This window comes from Oryzias latipes, chromosome 6 (assembly GCF_053564925.1).
Source record: "Oryzias latipes strain Hd-rR chromosome 6, Olatipes_Hd-rR_3.1".
NCBI lineage: Eukaryota > Metazoa > Chordata > Actinopteri > Beloniformes > Adrianichthyidae > Oryzias > Oryzias latipes.
Window position 1 is genome coordinate 28,834,604 of NC_136242.1, and position 23,535 is coordinate 28,858,138.

At 42.2% G+C, this 23,535-nt stretch overlaps 1 protein-coding gene across 11 annotated transcripts in view; it reads right to left on the minus strand.

The window, feature by feature from the left end:
- Window positions 1–23,535, minus strand: part of znf423 (zinc finger protein 423) — a 171,561-nt gene that overhangs the window by 38,634 nt on the left and 109,392 nt on the right. For 6 of the 11 annotated variants that reach the window (XM_023955979.2, XM_023955976.2, XM_023955978.2 and 3 more), the window contains one exon: window positions 240–329. The exons of the other annotated variants lie outside the window; for them this stretch is intronic. In XM_023955979.2, the coding sequence (XP_023811747.1) occupies window positions 240–329 (90 nt within the window). The remainder of the gene's footprint in view (window positions 1–239; window positions 330–23,535) is intronic. 11 annotated transcript variants of the gene reach the window in all.

Below are 23,535 nucleotides of genomic sequence, written 5' to 3' on the forward strand. Positions count from 1 at the left end.
GCTTGACCAAACATCACCTCATGGCTGACTTCATAGCAGAGGCTGTGCGTGTCTTTGTGCGTCAACTCCTCTCTTTGTCCTCTGTCACTCTCCACATCAAAATAACATCTGTCAACTTTGGTACAAATACACCTGACGGACGCAGCTGATGTCAGGACTCACACACACACACACACACACACACACGCATACAGGTTTAAAAGTCCACCACTGTAGCTGAAAAAAACGAGGATTTTTACTTTGTTTGTGTCTCACAAGAGCACATCTGGGTGTGGTGTGATCCCTCCGCTCCAGATGTGTGTTTTGAACCACTGCAGGCGACACCGCACCTGGACACCGCAGACACACAAAAACAAATGATCCATGTCAATAAACAACCCAAATCTGCAAGTTTTGCAGGATTTGTTTTTTTTTAGTTTATTTGACAAATGCTAACAAAATTGTGCCAACCTTCTCCCAAGTTGAGGAAATTAGTTAATTTTCTTCTTCTCGGTTATTTTTTTTATGCAAATGGAGGAGGCGCTACCTGTGTGGCCCCGGGAAGCCAAGCTGAGGACCCTCCTAATGACTTTATTGAGCTAATTAGCCATGATAAGACATCCAATCAGCACACAGGCTTCCTGAAGGCTCTTGTTAGGAGCTAATTAAAGAACCAATCGCAGCAGGTGAACGCGGTGGTGCTGTGTCGCCATGAAATAGCTCAAAGATGGAAAACAACAGTTCTTTGCAGCACTTTGGGTGATTTGTGTCATTGTGTTGAGGAAAGCACCAAAGTTAAACTCAACATGCTTGTAGATTTGCATATTTTCGTCCACTCGCACCAAAGATGCTGAACTTAAAGACCCACTCCAAAGAAACTTGTATTTTTTGAGTTTTTAACATGTTCTAGTTGCATTTTTATTATAATGGAGGGCATGTATATACAAAAAAAAGAATAAATAGCATTTCTGTGTGTTTCTTTCTTTTCAAATTGTAGTAAATTAGGAGTAGAAGAAAAAAATGCAGTGTAGAAAAAGGCCTGTAGTTGTGACGTAGGCTCTACAAACGGCGAGCCACAAGCTCCCTGCTCCACTCCATTCTGATACATCCACTTGTAGCCAAATAGATCCATATAGTCTCATTTTTCCTTGTCTGAGCTGCAATCTGGCTCAAAACTGTACAGCTGGATAGCTCCAGTACTGCTCCCCATTTTTGGAGGTGTCAGTGGTGTCAGGCTTACTCTACGCCAACAGTCCTGACCACAACGCAAGAGGGGAATTTCTGATGAACTAGTGCCGCTCTGCAGACACTATGTTCTAGAAAACAACACAGGTCTTTTATTTTGGCAATCATAATTAAAAGACCACTGACATAGAAAATAGAATAAATTTGATTGGAGTGGGAGTTTTAACGCCGTGTTTGAGCTTCAGTGAAGTACAGGTTTGCGATTTGAACAAATCAAGATAATTCTTAGATTATTTATTACCAATAAGTAATTTTAAAATGTAAATTTGTTTGACATTTTTCCTTCTTTTTCTGTCTTTGATTCTGTTAAACCGAGTGTTTTTGTAACATTCACTCTAGAAGCTCTGTGTTTTCCTGCAATCTTTCTCTCTGGCGTCAGTTTCCTCCTCTGTCCTCCTCTTCTCCCTCCTCATCCCTGGCTTCCAGGGGTATGGTTCATGCAGAGAGGAGTCCTCGCTCCCTCTCAATCTGGGCTCCATGCTGCGCCGGTTTAATTGCAACAGCACCCCTGTGTGCCGCTCGGGCCCTGTGTGTGTGCGCGTAAAGTGAAAAGGGAGCAGAGGCGGAGAAAGAGACCTCCTCTGAGCGTTCAAGGATATGCGGCGGGGTGCCCAGCCACCTTCCTCCTTACTCCTCCACCTTGTTTTCCATTTCCTCTTCTCTGTTGCTCTCCTCCTTTCCCCTCTCATCCGCCTCCAGCCACCACCCTCGTCTTCCTCCCCCCCATTCGCTGGCCTTACCTCCTATGATGCCCTTGGAGACTTTCTGTCCGAGCTCCGCTCCTTAATCAGCAGTCAAACACCAAACGTTCCCGCACGGCCCCAAACGCTAACACGCACGCGTATAGCGTGCATGCAACAGCTGCCGATCGCACACATAAACACATCCATCCCTCCTCCCTGATCAACATACTTTTTCCTTGAATGTACTGTGGATGTAAAGGATTTGGAGGAAACACCTACTCCAGTGCATGAAAGTGTGCACGGTTTATTCATTTATTCATCACCTAATGTTGTACAGCTGGGGCAGGGGGTGGAGGGGGGCAAGGAAGGCAAAGGCCTTGGAGATGAACGTGAGGTCCAGAGCTTTTGAAAGACTGAGACGAGCTTTAATCACCTCCGCTTCTGCCGCTGCTTCTAGACACACAACTGTCTTAATAACGAGTCATTAAGCAACGAACCCACCGGCAGGCAGACAGGCAACAATAAATCTAACCCCCTCAGAGTCCGACAGGAGCTGAGTGATAACCAACAACACCTCTGACCAAACACTGATTTAGAATTCGTCTGATCTCCAACAGACAGCAGCCAAACTCCTCTGAGGAGCCAGCTTTGGAAACCCAAAGCATCCAGCATCTTTTTTTCAAACAGGTGCACAAATCCTGGGTTGGTAGGTGTAGTGCCACCGATGGCTAAAACTGAAAACTGCACTCAAATCAGCAATTCCCAAATAGTTTTTCCCTGTCAATACTTGACAAGCTTTTAAAAAAAGTATTGGGTTTTATAAAGTCAAACCTTAATAATCCTAATGATTTTATTGGGATCCTCAGTCCTAATGATGAGGACAGAGGAATATTTTTTCCGCGTCTTCTCCCCCACTTTTCTATGGTTTAAGTCATTGAGGCAACACTAGGTGAAGTCCCAGCAAACCTGAAAGACAAATCCCTCCAGTATGTGTGGGGTCTCACCAAGAACTTGTCTGGTGTCAGACATGAATAGAACTCATCTTCTATTCAATGTCAATAGACATGAATAGTTCCCAATAGAACTTTATGGGATTTCGGCCTCTTGGAGCCAACATGTAATTCCTGTTTGAAACACAAGGGGGAAGGAACCAGGAGAACCACTCAGTTCAGTTCTCATATACCAGGCATGTCCAAAGTCCGATTCCCAAATGCGGCTCAAACTTCCAATGACTCACAGGCTCCTTTCACAAAATCAAAAATATGCAGCCCACAGCATTTTCTCAAAACTGCATTTATGATTTCTTGATTGAGATTGGCTAAATTACATTTAAAGATATTTTAAACGTGTGTCGACGGTGTCGTGAAACCCTTCTGTAAGGCCTTCAAGTTAATTTCTAAAATGTCAGCTGTAAATTTAAAAAAAATAGTTGACAGTGAGGGTCACCACTTCCAGGATGAGTATGTTTCCGTGATTTAAAAAAAAAAGATGAAATATGAAACAGCTGTGTCTGCAAAAAAAACAAGATACTTTAGTTGTTTTCAAGGAGTTCAATATCGAGTGGGACTACCAAACAAGACATGCTAATTACCACAAGCTAACTGCAAAAGAACAGAGCAAAAAATTGACAAAAAGACAGTAATTTAGGTAAAAATATACAGGTATTTAGATGTAACTTTTTTCTATATAAAGTGATGAAAGTTACGCCATTCCAATAAAACGTTTATTAACACGTTTGTATTCAATGTTATTGACCTCCTGACCCCTGAATTTCTTTCCAGCTATTAAAAAAAATTATTCATGATTTTGCTTTCAAGTAGAAGCAAAATTAAGGTTAGTTTGGGCCAGAAGTGGTTTTTATGCATATTAGCATCACTAGGTTTAAAGTAGAATAAAGTAAGAATAGTTTAAAGAATGTCAGGCCCAATGGTTGCTCCTCAAACTTTTTCACCTCCCCAAAACTAGCCCTTTTGGTGACACCTCTGTCATATCCAGTTAATGTGCAGGACATTTCATCTGAATCCTCTGATGAGTATCCACAGTTTTTGCACCCTGTCTCATTTTGTAAATACGTTAATAGATCAGAACTACCCATGCATTTGTTTTCACATTGACTTTATGAGAATTGGAAAGTTTTCTGGTATTGATGGATGGAAACGGTTTGGGAATTGTTCAGTTTTAGCCCTTGGAGTTAATGCACAAAAATGTTCTGAAAACTGCTTTGACTGACTGGTGTGGATGAAACTGTCTAACACTTGTCAACGAATGGTGTTCATACACTGCATTTCTGCTTGCACCATGTGCACACAGTTGTGTTCAAATGTAAATGTTGATATGATCATTAATCATAGTGTCCCCATGAAAGCTTCTTAACGTTCTCCAGCTTTTTCACAAGACATCTACTTGAGTCTTTGTCCTGACTGATCAAACAGGGTTTCTCTGCCAACCAAGCAGGGTCCGGGTCCCAGCCGCCAAACCCCACACGGCTGATGCGGCGGTAAGACACGGACGCTCACACACAGCAGGAACCCTGGAGTTCCTCCTCCCGCTGCGAGACACAACCACGCTGGGAGGAACTGAAACCCGGTCGGCACCGTCCACAGCTGTCCCAACATTTGACAAAAACAGAGGAGCAGAAGTGACACATGACTGACATCCATCCAGAAGCACAGAGGAGTCCGTCTGCGAGAGAACAGGGAGACGGAGGGAAGCAGCAAAACCAGAGAGACAGAGTCAGAGGGAAAGGGGCCCCCAGGGGCCAGTGGTCTGGGCTGTTCCATTCAGTGTGCATTCTTCCACCCTTTTGCTCTCCACCTGGTATTTCCCTCCAACTCCTTGGTCACACTTTTGCCCACCAGGAGATGCAGAGCAGTAAGACAGGAGATGCATGGAGGAGCCGCACATGTGGGTCGTTTTTCAGGCGGCAGGTGAGCTGCTGTCTGCTGCGTGTTTGTGTGCGCGCCGCCCAGTGTGAGCGGGATTTTTCCTTCTAAGCGTTTTCCACCAAGCCCTTGCCCTTTTGTGTGTACAGTGCTACTGTGTGGGTGTGTTTCAGAGGCAGGAGACACAAAAGTCTGTTTAATCCACAGCAGCCCCGGACACACCGGCACAGCATGCTAACACAACCGTGAGACAAACACACCCCGCACTTGTGTGTTGGTGCCGCAGCTTGGGGAGCTGCCTCGACGCCACACAAGAGTAATCCATCCAGCACCTCACAGAGAGAGGGATATAGCAGGAAAGATGGATAAATGTTTGGGGAGAGGGAGCACTGCTTGGAGCTGCTGCAGAGAAACAAAGAAAGATCATTTTCCTGCCGTCCTCTCAGTCTTTTAGTGCTTTTTATTGCTCCTCACTCCTCTGCTTTTACTGAAACTCCAGTTATGCACAGTTTAGGCAAAAGAAAAGAGAGTTTCACCCTCAGTTTGTTTGGGAAATCTTCTTTATTATCATCACAGCATTAAGTTGCAATGATTTATTTGAAATAAGATCTCGGACAGTTAAGATAAAGTCCCACACAGATTATCTTTTTTAATTATTTTCAAACCCTTCCCATTATCTTTTAATTGTAATAATGTCATTTTTAACCTAAATTAAAAATCATAGTTTCTGCAGCACGGCAGTAGTTCATTAGAAGTTCCCCTCGGAGTTATGGGCGGGACTGTTGTTGCGAGTAAGCACACCCCCACTTCCCGTCACCCATCTATTTCACATGCTCTCCCGCTAACTTACAACTAACATCTCCTACAAAAATGGCGAGCAATGGTGGCGCCATTTTTTGAACACAGATTCCAGCACAGAGAAGGAAAACAAAGACGTACATGGATGTAGTCGTCTGCAATGATGCATCGGAATGGAGCGGGGAGCTTGTGGCCCGCCCATCAAAGTCAGATGATTGTCACAAATAAAAAAACAGAGGATTGTTTTGATATAAAACAACACTTGAAGTTTAATCAAACTATTTCTTTTATTCCAGGTGGCATTTTCTTCTCTGGAAGAAGGTTTCTCTGATAGATCAAAGATGAAATATAAAGTAATGGTAGTAAAACATCTTTATATTCAGACTGAACCAATTCCATTTTATCCAGACCTCCAAACAATTCATCTAAATGCTGCTTTTGCGTTAAACACCATTTTTCACTCCTTACTAGGGATTCCACAATTCTCTGCTCAAAACCAAACTATGTCACACCATTGAACTGGACAAGGGGAAAAGCCAATTGTTGCATCACTACTGAGTACCAGTATGTTTATACTGAAAGTGTAAAACATGTATTGTGCTAAATTTAACAAGGATTTGTTATTTATTGTTTTACTGTTACACCAGGCTTAGTATGACCCAACAGAACGCTTTTTCTTTGTTTTTGCTTATTAGCAAGCTCAATATAGGTTTCTTTTCCTGAATTTGTAGTTTTTTTGTTGTTGTCGTGAATATACAAATCGTACATGAAACCGAAACAAAACCGGGACCCAAAAATAGAGGTGATGAGTCATGGGGCAAGTCCATCCCATCCCTATTTGTACACAGATTTGAGTCAATAGATTTACCAAGTTTTAAAAGCTGCAACATAAAATTTCAATTTTTAAAAATTTGATAGATTTAAGCGGACCTATAGTGAATCCTGGTGGTCAGCTGACCTGAGTTTCGTTTTTGAATGTGGAGAGGTTGATCATCAAACCGGGTTAGTGTCACCACAGTCACTCTGATCAGGTTTTAAATGCAGGAACAAGTTACGTGATTGTGTTTTAAATGAAGGCTTGTCAATAAGGTAAGAAACTACAACTGCTAATTTAAAACTTTGTTTTGTTGTAAATTACTGTCTTCCATGATTATGGATACACGTGTGTCATTTCTCTGTTTGAACTCTTCATGTAAGATCAGATCTTCATCAAGAAGACATCAACCTAAGAGCCACAGCTCAGGAAAAGCAAAAGAAAAACAAACCAAAGGGCGGTGAGGAGAAGAAGAAGCCGGAAGGAACAAATGCAGGAAAAGGAAATGAAACACACAAAAAAAGTAATGATGTAAATAATAATAAACAAAGAGGAGGGAAATTAATTTTTGAAAATGTGAGCTGAGAAAAAAGAAAAATGCTGCAACTCATCCCTGATTGGAGCATCTGCTGAATGCAGCAATGCAAATGTGAGTGGAATGAGAAAGACGAGAGGAGGCCGTGAGAGTGAGGGAGGAGAAGCATCATTTAACAGGAAACCGGAGAGAGGGATGGAGAGGACGGAGGGTGGGAGGACCAGAGGGGGACCTGATGAAGGGACGAAGCAGGGGGCTGCAAGATCTAAGATGAAGCACTCCTCCCTGCACTCCTACCTAGGAAAAGAGGGATTTGCTCTCCCTAGGAGGGATGGAGAGATGGAGGGAGGTGGGGAAGGAGAGATGAGGAGAACAGGCAGACCACTGAGAGAGATGGAAGAGGGGAGGAGAGGGGATGAAGGCAGAACAGATCAAGAGAAGAAAAAAGGAGATTTATCATAAAAATCCGTCACCCGGCGCCTGGCGCTCAGGAGGCGTTTTAAAGTGGAGACGCATTTTCCGAGCAGGAGCTCTTCGTTCTCCGAAAATGTAGCGAACTCATGCAGTCCTGGCTTTTTGGAAGGTACACAGATGAACAACTCTGACTTATGTTGTTTCTGTTTCTCTTAATGCAAGCCTGCCTGATTAAACACCTGTCACGAGGTGCATTTACCTGCTGATGCGTTCGTGTTTGATCTACATATCTTTCTGCAAAAATGTTTTCAGAATTACTTTTTAATCTGCAAAAAATCCAATCTGCATTTGGATGCATGACAGCTGTGCCTCCCACTATCTGGCACCTCTTCAGAAATGTGTTTGCACTGCAGAGCAAACATCAGCAGGATGTTCAGGGCAGCAAAGCAACATGTTTGTCCTAATGTCTGTTTTACATTCAATCTGTTCATGGTGCATCCGGCATGTGTGTTATTTACTTTGGCTGTTAACTGCTTTGTATTTTAATGGTTCTTCTAATAATAAAAGGCTCAAGCAGGATGGTGGTAGCATCTTGCTACCTGTGCTCCGTGTGCAAATCATCAAGTCTGTGCTTGAAATCTGCATTGTTACTGATGAAATCTTTTTTATTTTGGCTTTTGTGAACAACATCTAAAAATCATATTTCTTTATTTTTTTTATTCTTATATTTGCTCGAAAGAACATTTTAAGTCAAACACGAGAGACAAAGCGGCCCAAAGCAAATAAAAAAAAAAGAAGAAGTAAATAGATTGTTGCTTCTCATCTTTATTTATATAATTTTCACATTTCCGGCTACTTCTTTTATTTCATTTTTTTTAATCCTTGCCCAGAAAGCTCTCAGCTGTTGTTTCTCCTTATAGAGTAAATAATGGAAACAATCTTTATTACATTCAACATTTTAGATGATTATAACTCGTGAAGCAGCAGATGGGCTGCAATCCTTGTATATTAACAGGGATTTTGTAATGATAATAAACTTAAGAATAGTTCTGGTTTGAGAGCAGCAAACATTAAAGTGTTTTCAGGTTTTAAACGTAAGCATCTTCAAATTATGTAATATTTTAAACGATTCTGCTGCCTTTATTATTTTCTCTTGAATGGATTTTTAACTTAAGCAAAGTTTTACTCTAAAATATATCATTTCAAAAAATACGACAAGCCTGCCACTAAGAGCCGATTTTCAAGTAAATGTCTGAGTTTTCATGGAGAAAAAATGTTCATGCTTTTAATCCTATCAGGTTTGACACATTTCTTTCAGCAGGGGGCGATATTGGCATCGCAGGACGAATTAATGCCATTCCACCAAGAAAGGCGTTAGCTATGTCCAAATTCCTTCACTAATCACTAAATAGTGAACTATATAGTGCGTTCGCCATTATGTAGTGCCGTCCAAATCTACAATTCCAAAATCAAGAGCCCTACAAATTTCCCAGAGGTCTCTGCGCAAAACCAGTGTGCATCGATGCTCACTAGATCGGCGATTATAAACCACAATGCATTGAGTCTGAACAATTTTTGCAACAACAAAAAAAAGTGTTTAAATATATATATTTAAATAAACCATCAATGTTTTAATCAGAACACAGTGGATTCATAAATAGCTGTCGTAAAATGCTCATAGTCCCGCACTTTGGTCTCTTAGTAGTTATGGATTAGGCTAAGAATTTGGACGCGTCTCTCATTACTTGTTAACCCCTAAAAGACTATAAGAGCGGGACTATCTAGTGCCCTGGATAGTCACCACGCTCACTAGTTTTTTTGTGTGAAGACAAATAGGACGTCGCCCATTCATAAAAGTATAAAAGTAATAAATATGAATATTTGACCACTGTGTTTTGATCATTGGTGATTTATAAAGAACAAATATATATATTTTCATATGAAAAATCGTTCTAACGAAATGCATTGTGGTCTATATTTGCCACTCTAGAGAGCACTGATTCACACAGAGACGTCTGGGAAACTGGATATTGCATTTGTAGATTTGAACACCCTGAAAGAATGGTGAACGCTCTTTGTAGTGCACTAACCAGACTGTAGTGAGAAAATGTAGCCACAACCAAAACATCAAACAGAAATGACCACAGAAATGGTCAAATTAGCTTCATTAAAATTATTGCAAACAAGTTTCTGTTTTGAAAACAAATGTAAAAAAAAAGAAATAAAGACGTTTTTCATTTGAAGCGTTCCTGTCGACCTGAATACAAGACAAGAAAACCGGTTCCTCACGCTTGTACTGAGAAACTCTTTTCCGTAATCCTTTGACTGCACCCCCCCGCTGCCATCTTTCTGGGGGGAGACAGGCGACTGAAGTGCATTCTGGGAGATGTCAGCTTCTTTATAATCTACCAGCAGGCCATCACAGCTGCCGTTCGGCTTCCCAACTGTACGCTCCCAGACACAGAGGATGCCAAGCGGCGCAGAAAGGAGTCTGCGTGTTCGAGACCGCCGCCATGTCACAGCGCCACGCAACATCCCATCCTGCCTCTTTCCACTTTCCTCTAGAAACCTGTAAGAGTTTTCAGAGCCCCTGGTGCATCTCTTCATCCCTCTTTCCCACTATTTTACAGTCACTTCTTCCAAACTCAAAACTCAATTAGTAAATTAGTTCCAGCTCGCTAAGCGGTAAACAGCAGCCTGGGAGCGAGTAAACACACACTGCACAGTCCATTAGGGCTCCACAAGCACTGTATAACCCAAAAACCCCCGGTACACAGGTACACACACATTAACTCACTGCTGGAGTAATTAATTTATTGTCCCACTAAGGAATATGTACATCAACGCAGAGCTACCGTTGACCACTAGCCTTAACAAACTGAAGCGGATGAAGATGAGAGACGGCCTCGCTTCCTTAAAGCAGAAACTAGACGGAAGATTTTTAAAAATGATGGATGGATAAAATAAAAGCATCACAACCACCTCCTTCCCTCCCTCCCTCCCTCCCCCGCAGCACCAGAGTAGTTCAGGGCCGACTAAAAGCGCGCTTTCATGGCCTTTAAAGGCGAGAGCGCACACGCTCGCTCGCGCTCAGTGGTGTGTTTTGACAGTGTGTGATGACCGTGGGTAAAGCACTTAAGCTGCTGTAATTAGCCTGATCGCCGTGGCGACTGAAGATTCCTCCTTTCATCCCCTCACTTCAGAAAGTGGTGTGACGCGCGAGAGCACGCAGCAAAACAAACACACACAGACCGAACTGTCTGCAAGCATGCCCACAAACACACACACACACACACTCAAGGCAACAAGTCAGCCTGAATCTGCTCTGCTATGTAATTCACATTTTTTTGTCTTTTTGTTGAACTTGTATGTAAATCGCTGGAACAAATCAAACCCATTTTTGCTCTAAATGTGTTTATGCACCATCAGAGTTTTGTTTTGTTTTTTTTATCTTCAAATGGATGAATTTTAAAGATGCATCTACAGCTTCTGTCTTTTCCTTTAATTGGAAGTTATGTGTATTTTAAATGAGATAACAAAAAAGAGAAGAGTAATGCCGCAATTACATTGTTTTAACCTCTCAGTTAATCAAAAAAGAAGATTTGAGTGTCAGCTTTAATCCTAACATAAATCTAAAATCTTAATGCTGAAATGTTCACTAACTCACAGCTGTTTGACCTCTTTCGTTTCCATCTGTTCACTCCGCCATTCACATGCCCATTTCTTTTTCTGATATAATAAACACATTTAATACTGAGCCATCACAAATGTTCACTTTAAAGAAAAAAAAAAACACACAATGAAAATGAAAACTCAGAATAAAAACGATGGTCAGGAGCAACAACTGGGAAAAAAATGAACCAAAGAAGCAGACAAAGTTAACGTCTTTCAGAAAACCTGGAAAACAGGTGACCAGGAGCGCTGGGCACCTGTTTAAGCCCTTGGGCAAAATTGTAAACGTTGATTGAGGTTGTTATTTAAAGAACAACTTCAGTGAAAATGAAAATTTGTTGGTGTTGTTAACATGTTCTTCAGGGAGTCAGGAGCAGACGAAAACATGTCGTTTGAAAAAAACTTGTAGTTGTTGCGTAAAATCTACAATCGGTGGCCACAAGCTCCCTGCTTTGCTCCGATCTGATGCATACGGTGGCCCAGAAGGGTCGCAACACAACACATTAACTTTACACACAACACATTAACTTTACACACAACACATTAACTTTACACACAACACATTAACTTTACACACAACACATTAACTCTACACACAACACATTAACTTAACACACAACACATTAACTTAACACACAACACATTAACTCACAACACAACACAATAACTCACAACACAACACATTAACTCACAACACAACACAATAACTCACAACACAACACATTAACTCACAACACAACACAATAACTCACAACACAACACATTAACTCACAACACAACACATTAACTCACAACACAACACATTAACTCACAACACAACACATTAACTCATAGCCCAGAAGGGTCACAACACAACACATTAACTTACCTCACAACACAATAACTCACAACACAACACAACACATTAACTCATGGCCCAGAAGGGTCACAACACAACACAACACATTAACTCATGGCCCAGAAGGGTCACAACACAACACATTAACTTACCTCACAACACTTTAACTCACAACGGAAGTAAAGCAGCAATTGAAGTGCTTTTATTCTGAAATGTCCACTGGGCTGAGCGGCTAACTACCTAACAGAAAGTAATGTCACAGTGAGCTGTGGAGGGAGCATGATTTTTCTACAAGAGAACATAGCAACAGTGTTGCCAGATTGGGCGGTTTTGGTTCTAAATTTGCGGGTAAAAATGGCTTTGGCCGGGTTTTCATAATTTGGGCGGTTTAGGGTCGGTTCTGCGTTTTTTCCCCCCTCATGAATATATAATAGCGGACTACGTTAGGCCGTGTGGCTGTGAACTTCTATGTACTGAAGCTCAGTAAACGCACCAGGCAGAGACGCTTAACGGGCTCTGTCATCTAACCTGTTGTTGGGGGGGTGCAACGCCCCGCCTCTTAAAAATTGTGTTCTTTAAAGCCTGACACTGCGGCTGCGTGTGGGATGAGCCACCAGCTAAAGTTCTGGTCTGATCGCTACATGGAGCAGTGTCTGTGTTTATCAATCCTTTTATTATTAGTCTGAACTATCTTTTATTTTGAAAAATCATCGGATCGGATGCTTAATCAGTCCAGTAGGGGGAAAACTCAACGAAAGCTGTGTATACTTCTTTCTCCTGATCTAATAAAAGGAGGATAGTATTGAATATTTCTTCAGCGGACCGGCCTTCTTTCATTCATTGTGTCTGCGTACGCGCGCGCGCCCGTGTGTGTGTGTTGGGGACGCACGTGCATGTGTGAGGGGAGGGAGCGGAAGAAAGGAGAGAAGCGCGCGTGCAGCGACAGAGAGGGGTGGGAGGGAGGAGTGTGCGTTCATATTGTGTGTGTTCAGAGGAAGCAGAATCCTAATAAAGAGAAAGTTTCTGGCAACACTGCTGCTAGCTTCTCTTGTAGCAATAACATGCTCCCTCCACAGCTCACTGTGACATTAACTTCTGTTGAGTAGTTAGCCGCTCAGCCCAGTGGACATTTCAGAATAAAAGCACTTCAATTGCTGCTTTACTTCCGTTGTGAGTTAAAGTGTTGTGAGGTAAGTTAATGTGTTGTGTTGTGACCCTTCTGGGCCATGAGTTAATGTGTTGTGTTGTGAGTTAATGCGTTGTGTTGTGAGTTAATGTGTTGTGTTGTGAGTTAATGTGTTGTGAGTTATTGTGTTGTGAGTTAATGTGTTGTGAGTTAATGTGTTGTGTGTTAAGTTAATGTGTCGTGTGTAAAGTTAATGTGTTGTGTGTAAAGTTAATGTGTTGTGTGTAAAGTTAATGTGTTGTGTGTAAAGTTAATGTGTTGTGTTGTGACCCTTCTGGGCCACCGTAGATGCATCACTTTCAGACAAACAGATCCATGAACGTTTTTGTTTTCCTCATCCGAGCTGGAACCTGGATCTAAACTGTACGGCTGGATCGCTCCAAGATCACTCTGCAGTTTCATTGCACTTGTAACGTTAGGTTGGGGTTGTGGGGGCGGCATGGGAGTGTAAACAAAGGGATATTGGGAAAGGAAGGAAGGCTTACTCCCCACCAACAGTCCGCCAACAACTCAGAGGCAACTTTCTAATGAACTACTGTCGCTCTGCAGAAAATATGTCCTAAAAAACTACACAGGTTTTTTTGAGTTTGCTTAAAAACTGTCATAATTGAAAGGTAACTGACAACGCTTTGAAACTGGATCAAAAGGTGATCAGAGTGGGACTTTAAACGCCACAATTTCCAGAGGCTTCCACATTGGAACTTTAAACTGTTTACTTCCGTGTGGACAGAAATCTGGTTTAGTCTTTCAGTTGTTTGAGATTTCCTGCTCCAAAACCGGAGGTGAACTGACGAGGAACAACAAAAACTCCTTCACAGGGACATGTACCAGTCTGGCTCCTCCGAGTCAAGTCAGGACTTCTTTTGCGGGTTCATACGGTTTTGCAGGAGCTCCAGAAATCCAGAGGAGGAAATGGCAAACCGACCACGAAGAATTAATGAATCATGAGGACAGAAAGGTGAAAAACTCAAAAAAAAAAAAAAATTAAGGGGGGGGGGGGGGGTAATCAAAGCAGAGGGGGGCAGTGGAGCCAGGCCAGTGCTGAACAAAGAACTACAGTAGCAGTCCTTTGGCCTTCCAGCTGCTCTCAGCACCCCCCCCCCCCCCCCCCCCCCCCCCCATCTCTGTGTGTGCATGCATGTGTGTGTTTGTGTGTGTCAGCTCACTGCTGTGAGGGGCCCCATAGGTGTCCACCCTTTCAGCAGTTGGACTGGCAACTCATAAACCCCCCAACCTCCAGCAGAGAGGGGGGGGGGGGAGGAGGAGTGGTGGAACAGTGAGGACAGAGAAATCAGAAGGGGAGACAAAAGGGAATTAAAATGTTCAAGCAGCGGCTGAGGGGGGTGGGGGGGGTCATTTTGTCTGCAAGGACCCAGATGTTTGAACAAATGCAGTTTTTCATTTTTCATGAGCTACTTTCTGAAAATAAAGGGATAGCTGATTTTCTCCCTCTAAACTCTGTTTCTGCATCTGCATGAGTTAGCATCTCTTGTTGTCATAACAACAGAGCTGGACTTATGTTTCCCTGAATATTCTGCTTTGCTTTGCAGAAAGCTAACTACAAGTGAACCACGATCCGCTTGAGGGTGAGGGTTTACCCACAAATGGAGTTCAGTAAAAAGTGACTGAATGGAGGATAATCAAACGGAGCATGTTTTTGTTCAAGTAGGAAAATAAAACAGCCCACAGCGAGAATCAGAAGAAGCTACATTTTTTTTATTTAAAAAAAAAAAAACTTTGTTTCCTCTGATATTTCCCCAGCATATGAAAGTAAATCAAAGTGTGACATACACTCACTGACCACTTTCTTAGGCACACCTGTCCAACTGCTTTGTTAATGCAAGTTTCTGTTTTTGTTTTTTTTAAATGCAAATTTCTAATCAGCAAATCACATGGCAGCAAGTCAATGCATTTAGTCATGCAGACATGGTCAAGACAATCTGCTGCAGTTCAAACCGAGCATAAGAATAAGGAAGAAAGTAACTTGGAACATGACACGGTTGTTGGTACCAGACGGGCTGCTCTGAGGATTTCAGAAACTACTGGGATTTTCACCCACAACCATCTCCATGGGTTTACAAGGAATTGTCAGACAAAGAGAAAATACCTTGTGAGCAGCAGTTCTGTGGGTGGAAATGCCTTGTTGATGCCAGAGGTCAGAGGAGAATGACCAGGCTGGTTCTAGCTGATAGAAAGGCAACAGGAACCCAAAGAACCACTGGTTACAACCGAAGTCTGCAGAAGAGCATCTATGAACGCACAACACATGCAACCTTAAGGCAGATGGGCTACGGCAGCAGAAGACCACACATGGTACCACTCCTGTCAGCTAAGAACAGGAAACTGAGGCCACAATTCACACAGACTCACCAAAACTGGACAATAGAAGATTGAAAGAACGTTGTCTGGTCTGATGAGTCTGCATTTCTGCTGCCACATTCAGATGGTACGGTCAGAATTTGGCATCAACAACACGAAAGTATTGATCCATCCTGCCTCATATTAACAGTTGAGGCAGGTGGTGGTGGTATCATGGTGTGGGGGATATTTTCTTGTCACACTTTGCACAGATTAAGCATGGTTCCAACACCATAGCCTACCAGAGTAACTTTGCAGACCATGTCCATTCCTTTGTGACCACAGTGACCCATTTTCTGGTGGCTACTTCCAGCAGGATAAGGCGCCATGTCATGAAGCTGGAATCATCTCAGACTGGTTTCTTGCACATGACAATGAGATCTCAACCCATTAAAGCATCTTTGGGATGAATCTTTGGGATGCTTTATTGCATTTTCCGCCATAAGCAAACAATATGAAAGCAACCCTCGCCTTCAAGGGGCACAGAACCAACTTTTTTCTAAATCTATTGTAAAGGTGCAGAGTTAAAACAGGAATGGTTGTAGAGCTTCAAAGAAGGCTCCAGAAAATCCAAATAATCTAGATTAAGTACTAATGAAACATTTCTCCAGTTCATCTCAATAGTCTGCACTTCGTCCAGTGTCTGATTTCCTTTTTGAACTGATTTAAAATGTTAAATATTAGTTTTTTATTTTTTTATTTTGCAGAGAAACATCAGTGAGTCATGTGTGAGCAGTCTGAGCGGTCTGTTCTTTGAGTTCTGCAGTTTAACTTAAACTGTCCTCACATTCACAACATAATAGTTACTGACCTGTTACACACACACATGCACACCCCCACACCCACACACACAGGAACCCCTGCTGTTGTAATTAAAGGTGTCCTTGACAGCGACACTTTCACACTCTGTGAAGTTTGAGCACCAGCCGCCTCCTTTAAACGACACGTGCACACTCTTCCAGCACCCACAATACACTTCCACATCAGCAGCTTCATCCTCTATCTGCTGAGTCCAGTCACACACACACACACACACACACACACACTAACACAGCCTGTGATGCCTGACAGAAGGTGCTAATATCTGACAAAAGCAGTTAATGAGCAGGTACCCTCACATTTTCCAGAGTCAGAATCACAACCGAGTGACTCTGCAACAGATGTGATCCAGTTCGGACGTTTCAGAGATGTTAAAGCATCAGAAATAAACTTCAATGATATACAAGTATATATACAAGTTGCGGCTGGGTAGCTCGTTTGGTAAGGTGGGAAGCTACCATGCAGGAAACCAGGGTTCGATTCCCGGAGGGGAATGAGCAATGGTACTGGGGTCAATTACCATATCAATGGCGAGCAGTTAACATCACCCAGTGAGGGTCCTTAGGCAAGACCCTTAACGCTACTGCCTCCCGAGCGCGGTTTCGGCTGCAGCTCACCGCTCCCCAAGGGGATGGGTCAAATGCGGAGAAAGAATTTCCCTTCGTGGGATAAAATACAGTGTATAAAAAAAAAAAAAAGTACTACGGTTACCGAAATACTATTACTCCAACCGCTTCTATGAAATCCTCACTTCACTTCCAGAGCTGTAACGTTAATGTGATGTTTCTGCAAGTTTTAAAAAAACACTCCAATGAAAACCATGTTTTAAAGAGGATTTTATAGCATTTTTCTGGTGATGGTGGAGGTAAATTAAGATAATTAAGCTCAAAATTATATTTTTGAGCATTTCTTATTTCAAATCATGAATCAGGAGGAGAAGAAGTACCATTTGAAAAGGAGCTTATTTGTAACAGAAAATATGCTGGGCTGGCAGCAGGCTCCTCTGACGAAGTCTCAGCAACAGCGGGTGAAGGAGGGGTGGGGTTGATGTACCCCACTGGTCCCGTCCACAACTTGCTGTCCAACCCGTGTTTGATCGACTTTTTAAATAGTTCCCAGTGGTCTTTTATGATTTTGCCAAAAACCTGTGTCGTTTTCCAGGACATAGTTTCTGCAAAGCAGCAGGAGATCTTCAGAAACTTGCCTCTGAGTTGTGGGCGGGACTGTTGGCGTGGAGTCAGCCTCCATCATTCCTTTCCGGTGGAGGAAAGTGACGAAGTACATGTGGATGAGTGGACAAGTGGATGCATCAGAATAGAGCAGAGCAGAGAGACTTTGGCCTGCCGATTGTAGCACCTATGTCACTGAGAAGCTTTTTTAAACTGCATTTTTTTTTCTCTGCTCCTGATATACGACAAGCAGGAGAAATGCAGTTTTAAGCTAAACTTTTTAATATATTCCCTCCACTATGAGAAAGAATGCCCAAAGAACATGTTTAAAACACCCAAAACATGATTTTCATTGAAGTGGGTTTTAATATTCTACTGCCGCTCTGCAGAAACTATGTCCTAGAAAAACGACAAAGGTGGTTTTTTACATTTTGGTTAAAATAACTATAATTTAAAAGACCACTAGGAACGCTTTGAAAAAGAAATCAAAATATGATCAGAGTGGCACTTTAATTACACCACATCTAGAAAATGAAAAGAGAGTTTCAGGACTGCTCAAACATGAACAGCCACTGGAGCCATTCATCTTTAAAAACTAATTCTGAGGTTTTCTGAATGAAAAATGTTATTTTTGCTGTTCTTTCAGACTCCTAAGGAGGCTCGTGTGCACCTGTGCGCTTCTAAATGTTGTCTAGAAGCATCTTCTTCTTTCCTCACAGCACCTGGAAGCATTGTCTTCAGCTCAGAGTGTTTGTGTTGCGAGCCGCTGTACTTTAAGCGTAGAGCTGCTGCAGCGCACTGGGACTGCTGTGTGTACTCCATCTGTATGCATGCTGTGTGAGTCTGCGCAGAAAGTGAGTGGGAGAGGGACGAGCACAAACGAGCCAGTGTGTGGATGTGTGCAGCGTTTGTGCACGCCGGGGCCAGGTGCTGGGACCTGCGTGCGTCCCCGGACAGGGAATGCAGGGGCCCCTGGACTCTCCTCTGCTTCCTGCTAAAGAGACGCACACACACTCTCACATGCAGAGGCTACGCGGTGCATCGATCAGGGCGAGGATGAGGGCTGCTGCGCGCCCCGTTAGCCCACCGCTAAGGAATGAGCGCCTCAGGGCAGGCCGCCCCCCACCCACCAACAGACACACAAATACATACATGCAGATATCTCATCTGAATTCAGCTGCAGGAAAAGGACTCAGCGCTGCCTCACATACTGAACAGGGAGGACTGTCCGACTCGCCATGGCAACAACAAATGATCAACAGCAAAGCTGATGATAGACGGTTCTCCATGGCAACCCCGGAGCCTATGCGATCTCACCATCCTGAGTCATTAGAGACCTACATTTAACAAAGAAGCTTGTTTTTCTTTAACTTCATTACAAGAACATGAATGAGTGGCTGTAACCATGAAAAAAATAATCCAAAAATGACTCTTTGAGACCATTTTAAAGCTTCCCAATCGCCGGTTATATTAGGATCAAATCTACTCGTATAGATGGACAGTTTGTGGTCACACTGTGCGAATTCCTAGCCAGTTTTCAGCTCTGCATTCGATGCAGGAACTGACGTCACAGAAAACAGTGCCTACAAAAACAGGGGGGGCGGGACCAAATGACAGCAGTTAAAACACGCCTAGTATCTCAGGTTGAATTAACCCCAAAAAGATTATATAGTGCTGGACTATGTGGTGCCCTGGATTTTAACGCAATTCGGACACTGATTTTGTTTTTTTAATGCGAAAATCCATTTGCCAAAAAACCAAAACATGAATATTTTACACAGACTATTTATGAATCCACTATCTATGAAAAATTAGAAGATTTATAAAAATTAAATGTAAACACATTTATTTCAAGTGAAATATAGTTCAAACGCAATGCATTGTGGTCTATATTCACCAATCTGGCAAGCAGCGATGCCTTTAGAGACGGGCACTAACCGGAGAGTAGTGAGAGAATTTGGACAGAAGTTTAGTTCTGTCTGTCAATCAAAAGACCACACCCATTGTGTGCAATATTATGATTTCAAACTAATACATCAAAATGACTTGACAGTGTAAACAGCCACCTAGAAGTCACTTAGTATAACGGATCAGGCCATCGATCCATTTAAACAAACAGAAAGGGTGAAAACTTGAGAACCATATCTATAGTTTCCAACATACCAATTTCTAAATTAATTCATTTGTTTGAAAATAATTAATGTAGCTTTTTACTATTAAACACTACATTTGTCAACTATGGACATTTCACTATAACTACCAACTACATACACAGTAATCAGACTGTGAATGACTTCTGCTAAGCAGTAATGAGGTAATTTATGGAAAGACAGTGAGCTTATTATAAGTAGTTGGAGTTTGAACAGCAGGCAGTAATAAGAAAGACTTTTTCTTTTCTTTTTTGTGCTAAAACCAAGTTTAACAGACTTTGCTGGACTTTTTGGATTTTTTTGACCAGCTTGTGGGAATTTAGCTGTAAAATATTTATATTTAACACAATTGATTATGTAAAACTTTACAAGCTTAAAAAGTATTAGAAATGTCCGTTTTCTGTGTTTAAAAGGACTTTGTACCTCTATTCATGCCAAAATTGAATGATAAATATGTTAGTGGAATAATATTTCAAATATAGAAACCAACATCAAAGATTTCTTTAAAACTTTTAAATATAATTTAAAGTTTGGGTTTAAACAGCAGAAATCTTTATTTTGGCTCAAAAACAGTCCAAAAAAATCTGTGCAACAACAAATCTGTATGCCGGCATGTGTTTTCATGTCGAGATCTGCTTTAAAAGAACTTTGTTTTCTTGTGTTTTCGGTAATTAACACTAAGGCCACGTTGATTTCTTTCTTGCAGAACCGATTGGGCCGCAGAGACGCACAGAAGCAGCATCACCGAAAACCATTTGCAGACATTAACTCGCAAACATTAAGTGTCTAACGGTTACAACAGCACCGGGGTATTAAAGTTTTACGACTGTCATTATAGCAGACAATTATTGCCTGCACAATAAGACAGCAGGAAAGGTGAGGAGAAGATCATTTAGAAAGATGAACTGGGATGAACAGATTTAAGATGTGCCGCCTTTAAAATCTAAGGCTTTCTTAAGCTCCGCTCTGTTTTTGTATTAGGTTCAGTGATGGATCACAGATCTGTAAATTAAGTTAAAGACTTTATTTAAGATACAATAAAAGATTTTAGGCCTTTTTAAACCATCATTGAAACACAAAAAGGAGAGAAGATGTGCTGAGTGAGGCTTATGAGGAGAAAAAAAAAAGACAAAGGTCGACCTGGTGTGCTGATTTTTATAACCTGAGCCAAAAGATGGCGAGGGTGGAAGAGGAAGCGCGAGGAAGTGGGAGGAAATGATGAGAGACAGACAGCAAAAGGCCAGACTCCGTGTGCTTGTGTCTGCTTGTGTGTCTGAATAATTCAGGTCCGTGGAGAGGGCAGCCTGCTGCGGTAATGAGGAGGACACGCATTGATACCAAATATTGCTTGTAGAAAACTATCGATCCGGCAGCCATTTGTGCGGCGGGCTCTAGTCAGGGAGCGCTCGCCGTCTCCAGACGTTCCAGTGACGGCAGGACAGCTGGACAGACAGCAGTTCTGCTTCAAAGAGCAGAGACTGAGGGACATTAAAGATGGAAATATTCACTCACTGAGAACATCTTTATGCTGATTGTTGCTCTGCTGCCCGGCTTTTTGATTCTGCTCCATCTGCAAACTGACTGTTGGCTGCTCAGTTTAGATAAGATTTGAAATAATTTCACTTTATGAGGATTACGTAAAAATGACTTTTTCTTGCTTTTATTTTTTTTCCTTTACCGTTTTGTTAATAATTTTATATTCTTATAATCATCTCAGCCACAAACATGTAGAAAATGAACATGGATGTAATCACTTAGATCAATAGTTTATTTATTTATTTATTTATTTTTTTTTTTTTAACTTGTCCTGTCCAACAGCTAGGCAAACAGATGAGAGCTGAGGGCCTCTTGTGTTGGACATATTTTATTTTAACAAGAGGGGTTATTCATCTTCAGACAAACCAAAGGTATTTCTGAATAAACCCCTTTTGTAATTGAGGCCAAACTTTATTAATTTCAATCATGTTTGAAAATCTTTGGTGTTGGACCGGACGGAAAAAGAAAGAGGGGAAGAAGAGAGAAGGACGTAAGAGAGAGGGGGGGGTAGGAGGGTGATAATAGGAGGGGAAGGGGGGTAAGACCATGAAGCAGCATAGAGCAGACAGGTTTACTGGTTGTTTATCGTTACGGTACGGTTCAAATGTAGTACAAAAAGGGCGGGGCCTGTTCACACACTCAAATATTATCAACACACCTGCTAGCCGCAAAAATGTTCACATGTCAACATGCACACAAAACAGATAGTGTTCACGAACGCATACCTATGCCTTTAAACCAACTAGTGTGAAATCTTTCATTCATTCAATCATGCAAACTATTAGTGCAAAGGTGAGCTAACACCTGTGCTCAGGTGAGTGTTTATGTTCTTCTAAAATGGATGGTGGAATGTGAAAAGAAGGAGGAGGAGCGCCCAGCCACCCCCACACCCAGACCCCCGCCGCAGCAGCAGCGGCAGCCGGAATTCCCCCAACGCCACACGGGAACAGGCAGGGAACGACCGCCCCCCGGGCGACCAAGACCGCCACCCAGGCCAGGGCCAGCAGGACCGCCGCGAGGCCCCCAGAGCCAGAGAGCAGGGAGGCGCAGAGGGAAAGAGAGCGCCGCTAGATCAATAGTTTATAACTTTATACTTTTGAGGTTGTTCGTTACATGAAAACTCAAATTAGCCAAACATCAGGTTGGATGTAAAAATCCCTTTACCACAGTGTCAAAGACACCGCCCCCCTACATAATGTTGCTACGACAACTGCACAAACATCAAATCTATAAAACTATGAAGTTAAAAACTAACAACAACAAAAAAGGTAAATATACTTAAATAAAATAATCATCCGAATTGACAGATCTTGTTGTTATGGCAACCGACCCAAACATTGGAAGATATAGGAATGGAAAAAAATGCCTCAATAGTCATGAATGTTAAAACACATGTTGATCACGTGAAATCATTAAAAAAGACCTCTTCCAACATGACCTCTGACCTTAACAGAGGGTGCTATCATTATTTAGAGTTTGACTTTTAGAATGATATATTTACTTTTATTGTCCATTATGTTACAGCTTAATTCCTACAGATTATTCCATAGACGTGTTAGCAAGAGTTATTCAGACTCTAGAATGACTTTCACACAAATGATCTGATTAAAACAAATTTACACACGTTCAAAGTGATATTGATGCTGAGCACATATATGTTACAAGTGTAAATATTGGTTGCTAAGGAAACGTGACAAGAATCATGGCTGTAGAGACACAAAAATCCCATTTTAGAACATAAACCACCAGATATAACAATAAAGTCTATGGTTGCTATGGAGCATCACCTTCATTCCTTTGTCTGTTTTGCCGTTTTTGTGCACTTTATCAGCTTAGTTGCTTCAAATGTCAGGAGGCAGGAACAAAGAACTGGCCTGAAATGACAGATGAATTAGGTCTGTTGGACCTCATATTAAAACATTGCACCATCTGTGATTCACACTTCAGCTGTGGCTGCTTTCTGTTTGCTCCCATTATGAGCACCAGCAGTTTCTGTAAAGGCTCAGAGACAAAAATAACGAACCAAAAACCCCTTTGAACCACAAGACCTCTCTCGTCTTGCAAAATTTCACATCTCCCCATGCACCCATGGGTATACATTCACACACACACACAGATTCCCTTTTCTTTTTCCGTGTCACAGTGTCAGATATTCCAGGTTAGGGAGAACACTGGGGAAATTACACTTCTACTGAGGCCCTGGAGCACAGCGTGCACCAGGAGGAGGGAGAGAGTCCAGCGAGTCTCAGGGGCGGCACTGTTTCCTTAGGGGGGGTTGTGGACAGAAAGAAGAGAAGGAACTACAGATGGGAGGTGGAGGGGTGGGTACAGCTGAGAGATGGATATGATGAATTTTAGGACAGCATCCGAATTGTAAAGATGAAGGGCAGAACCATTCATCCAGTCCCAATGCATCTCATTATGAGAGCGGGAGTTCACCATCGAGATTGTTTTCTA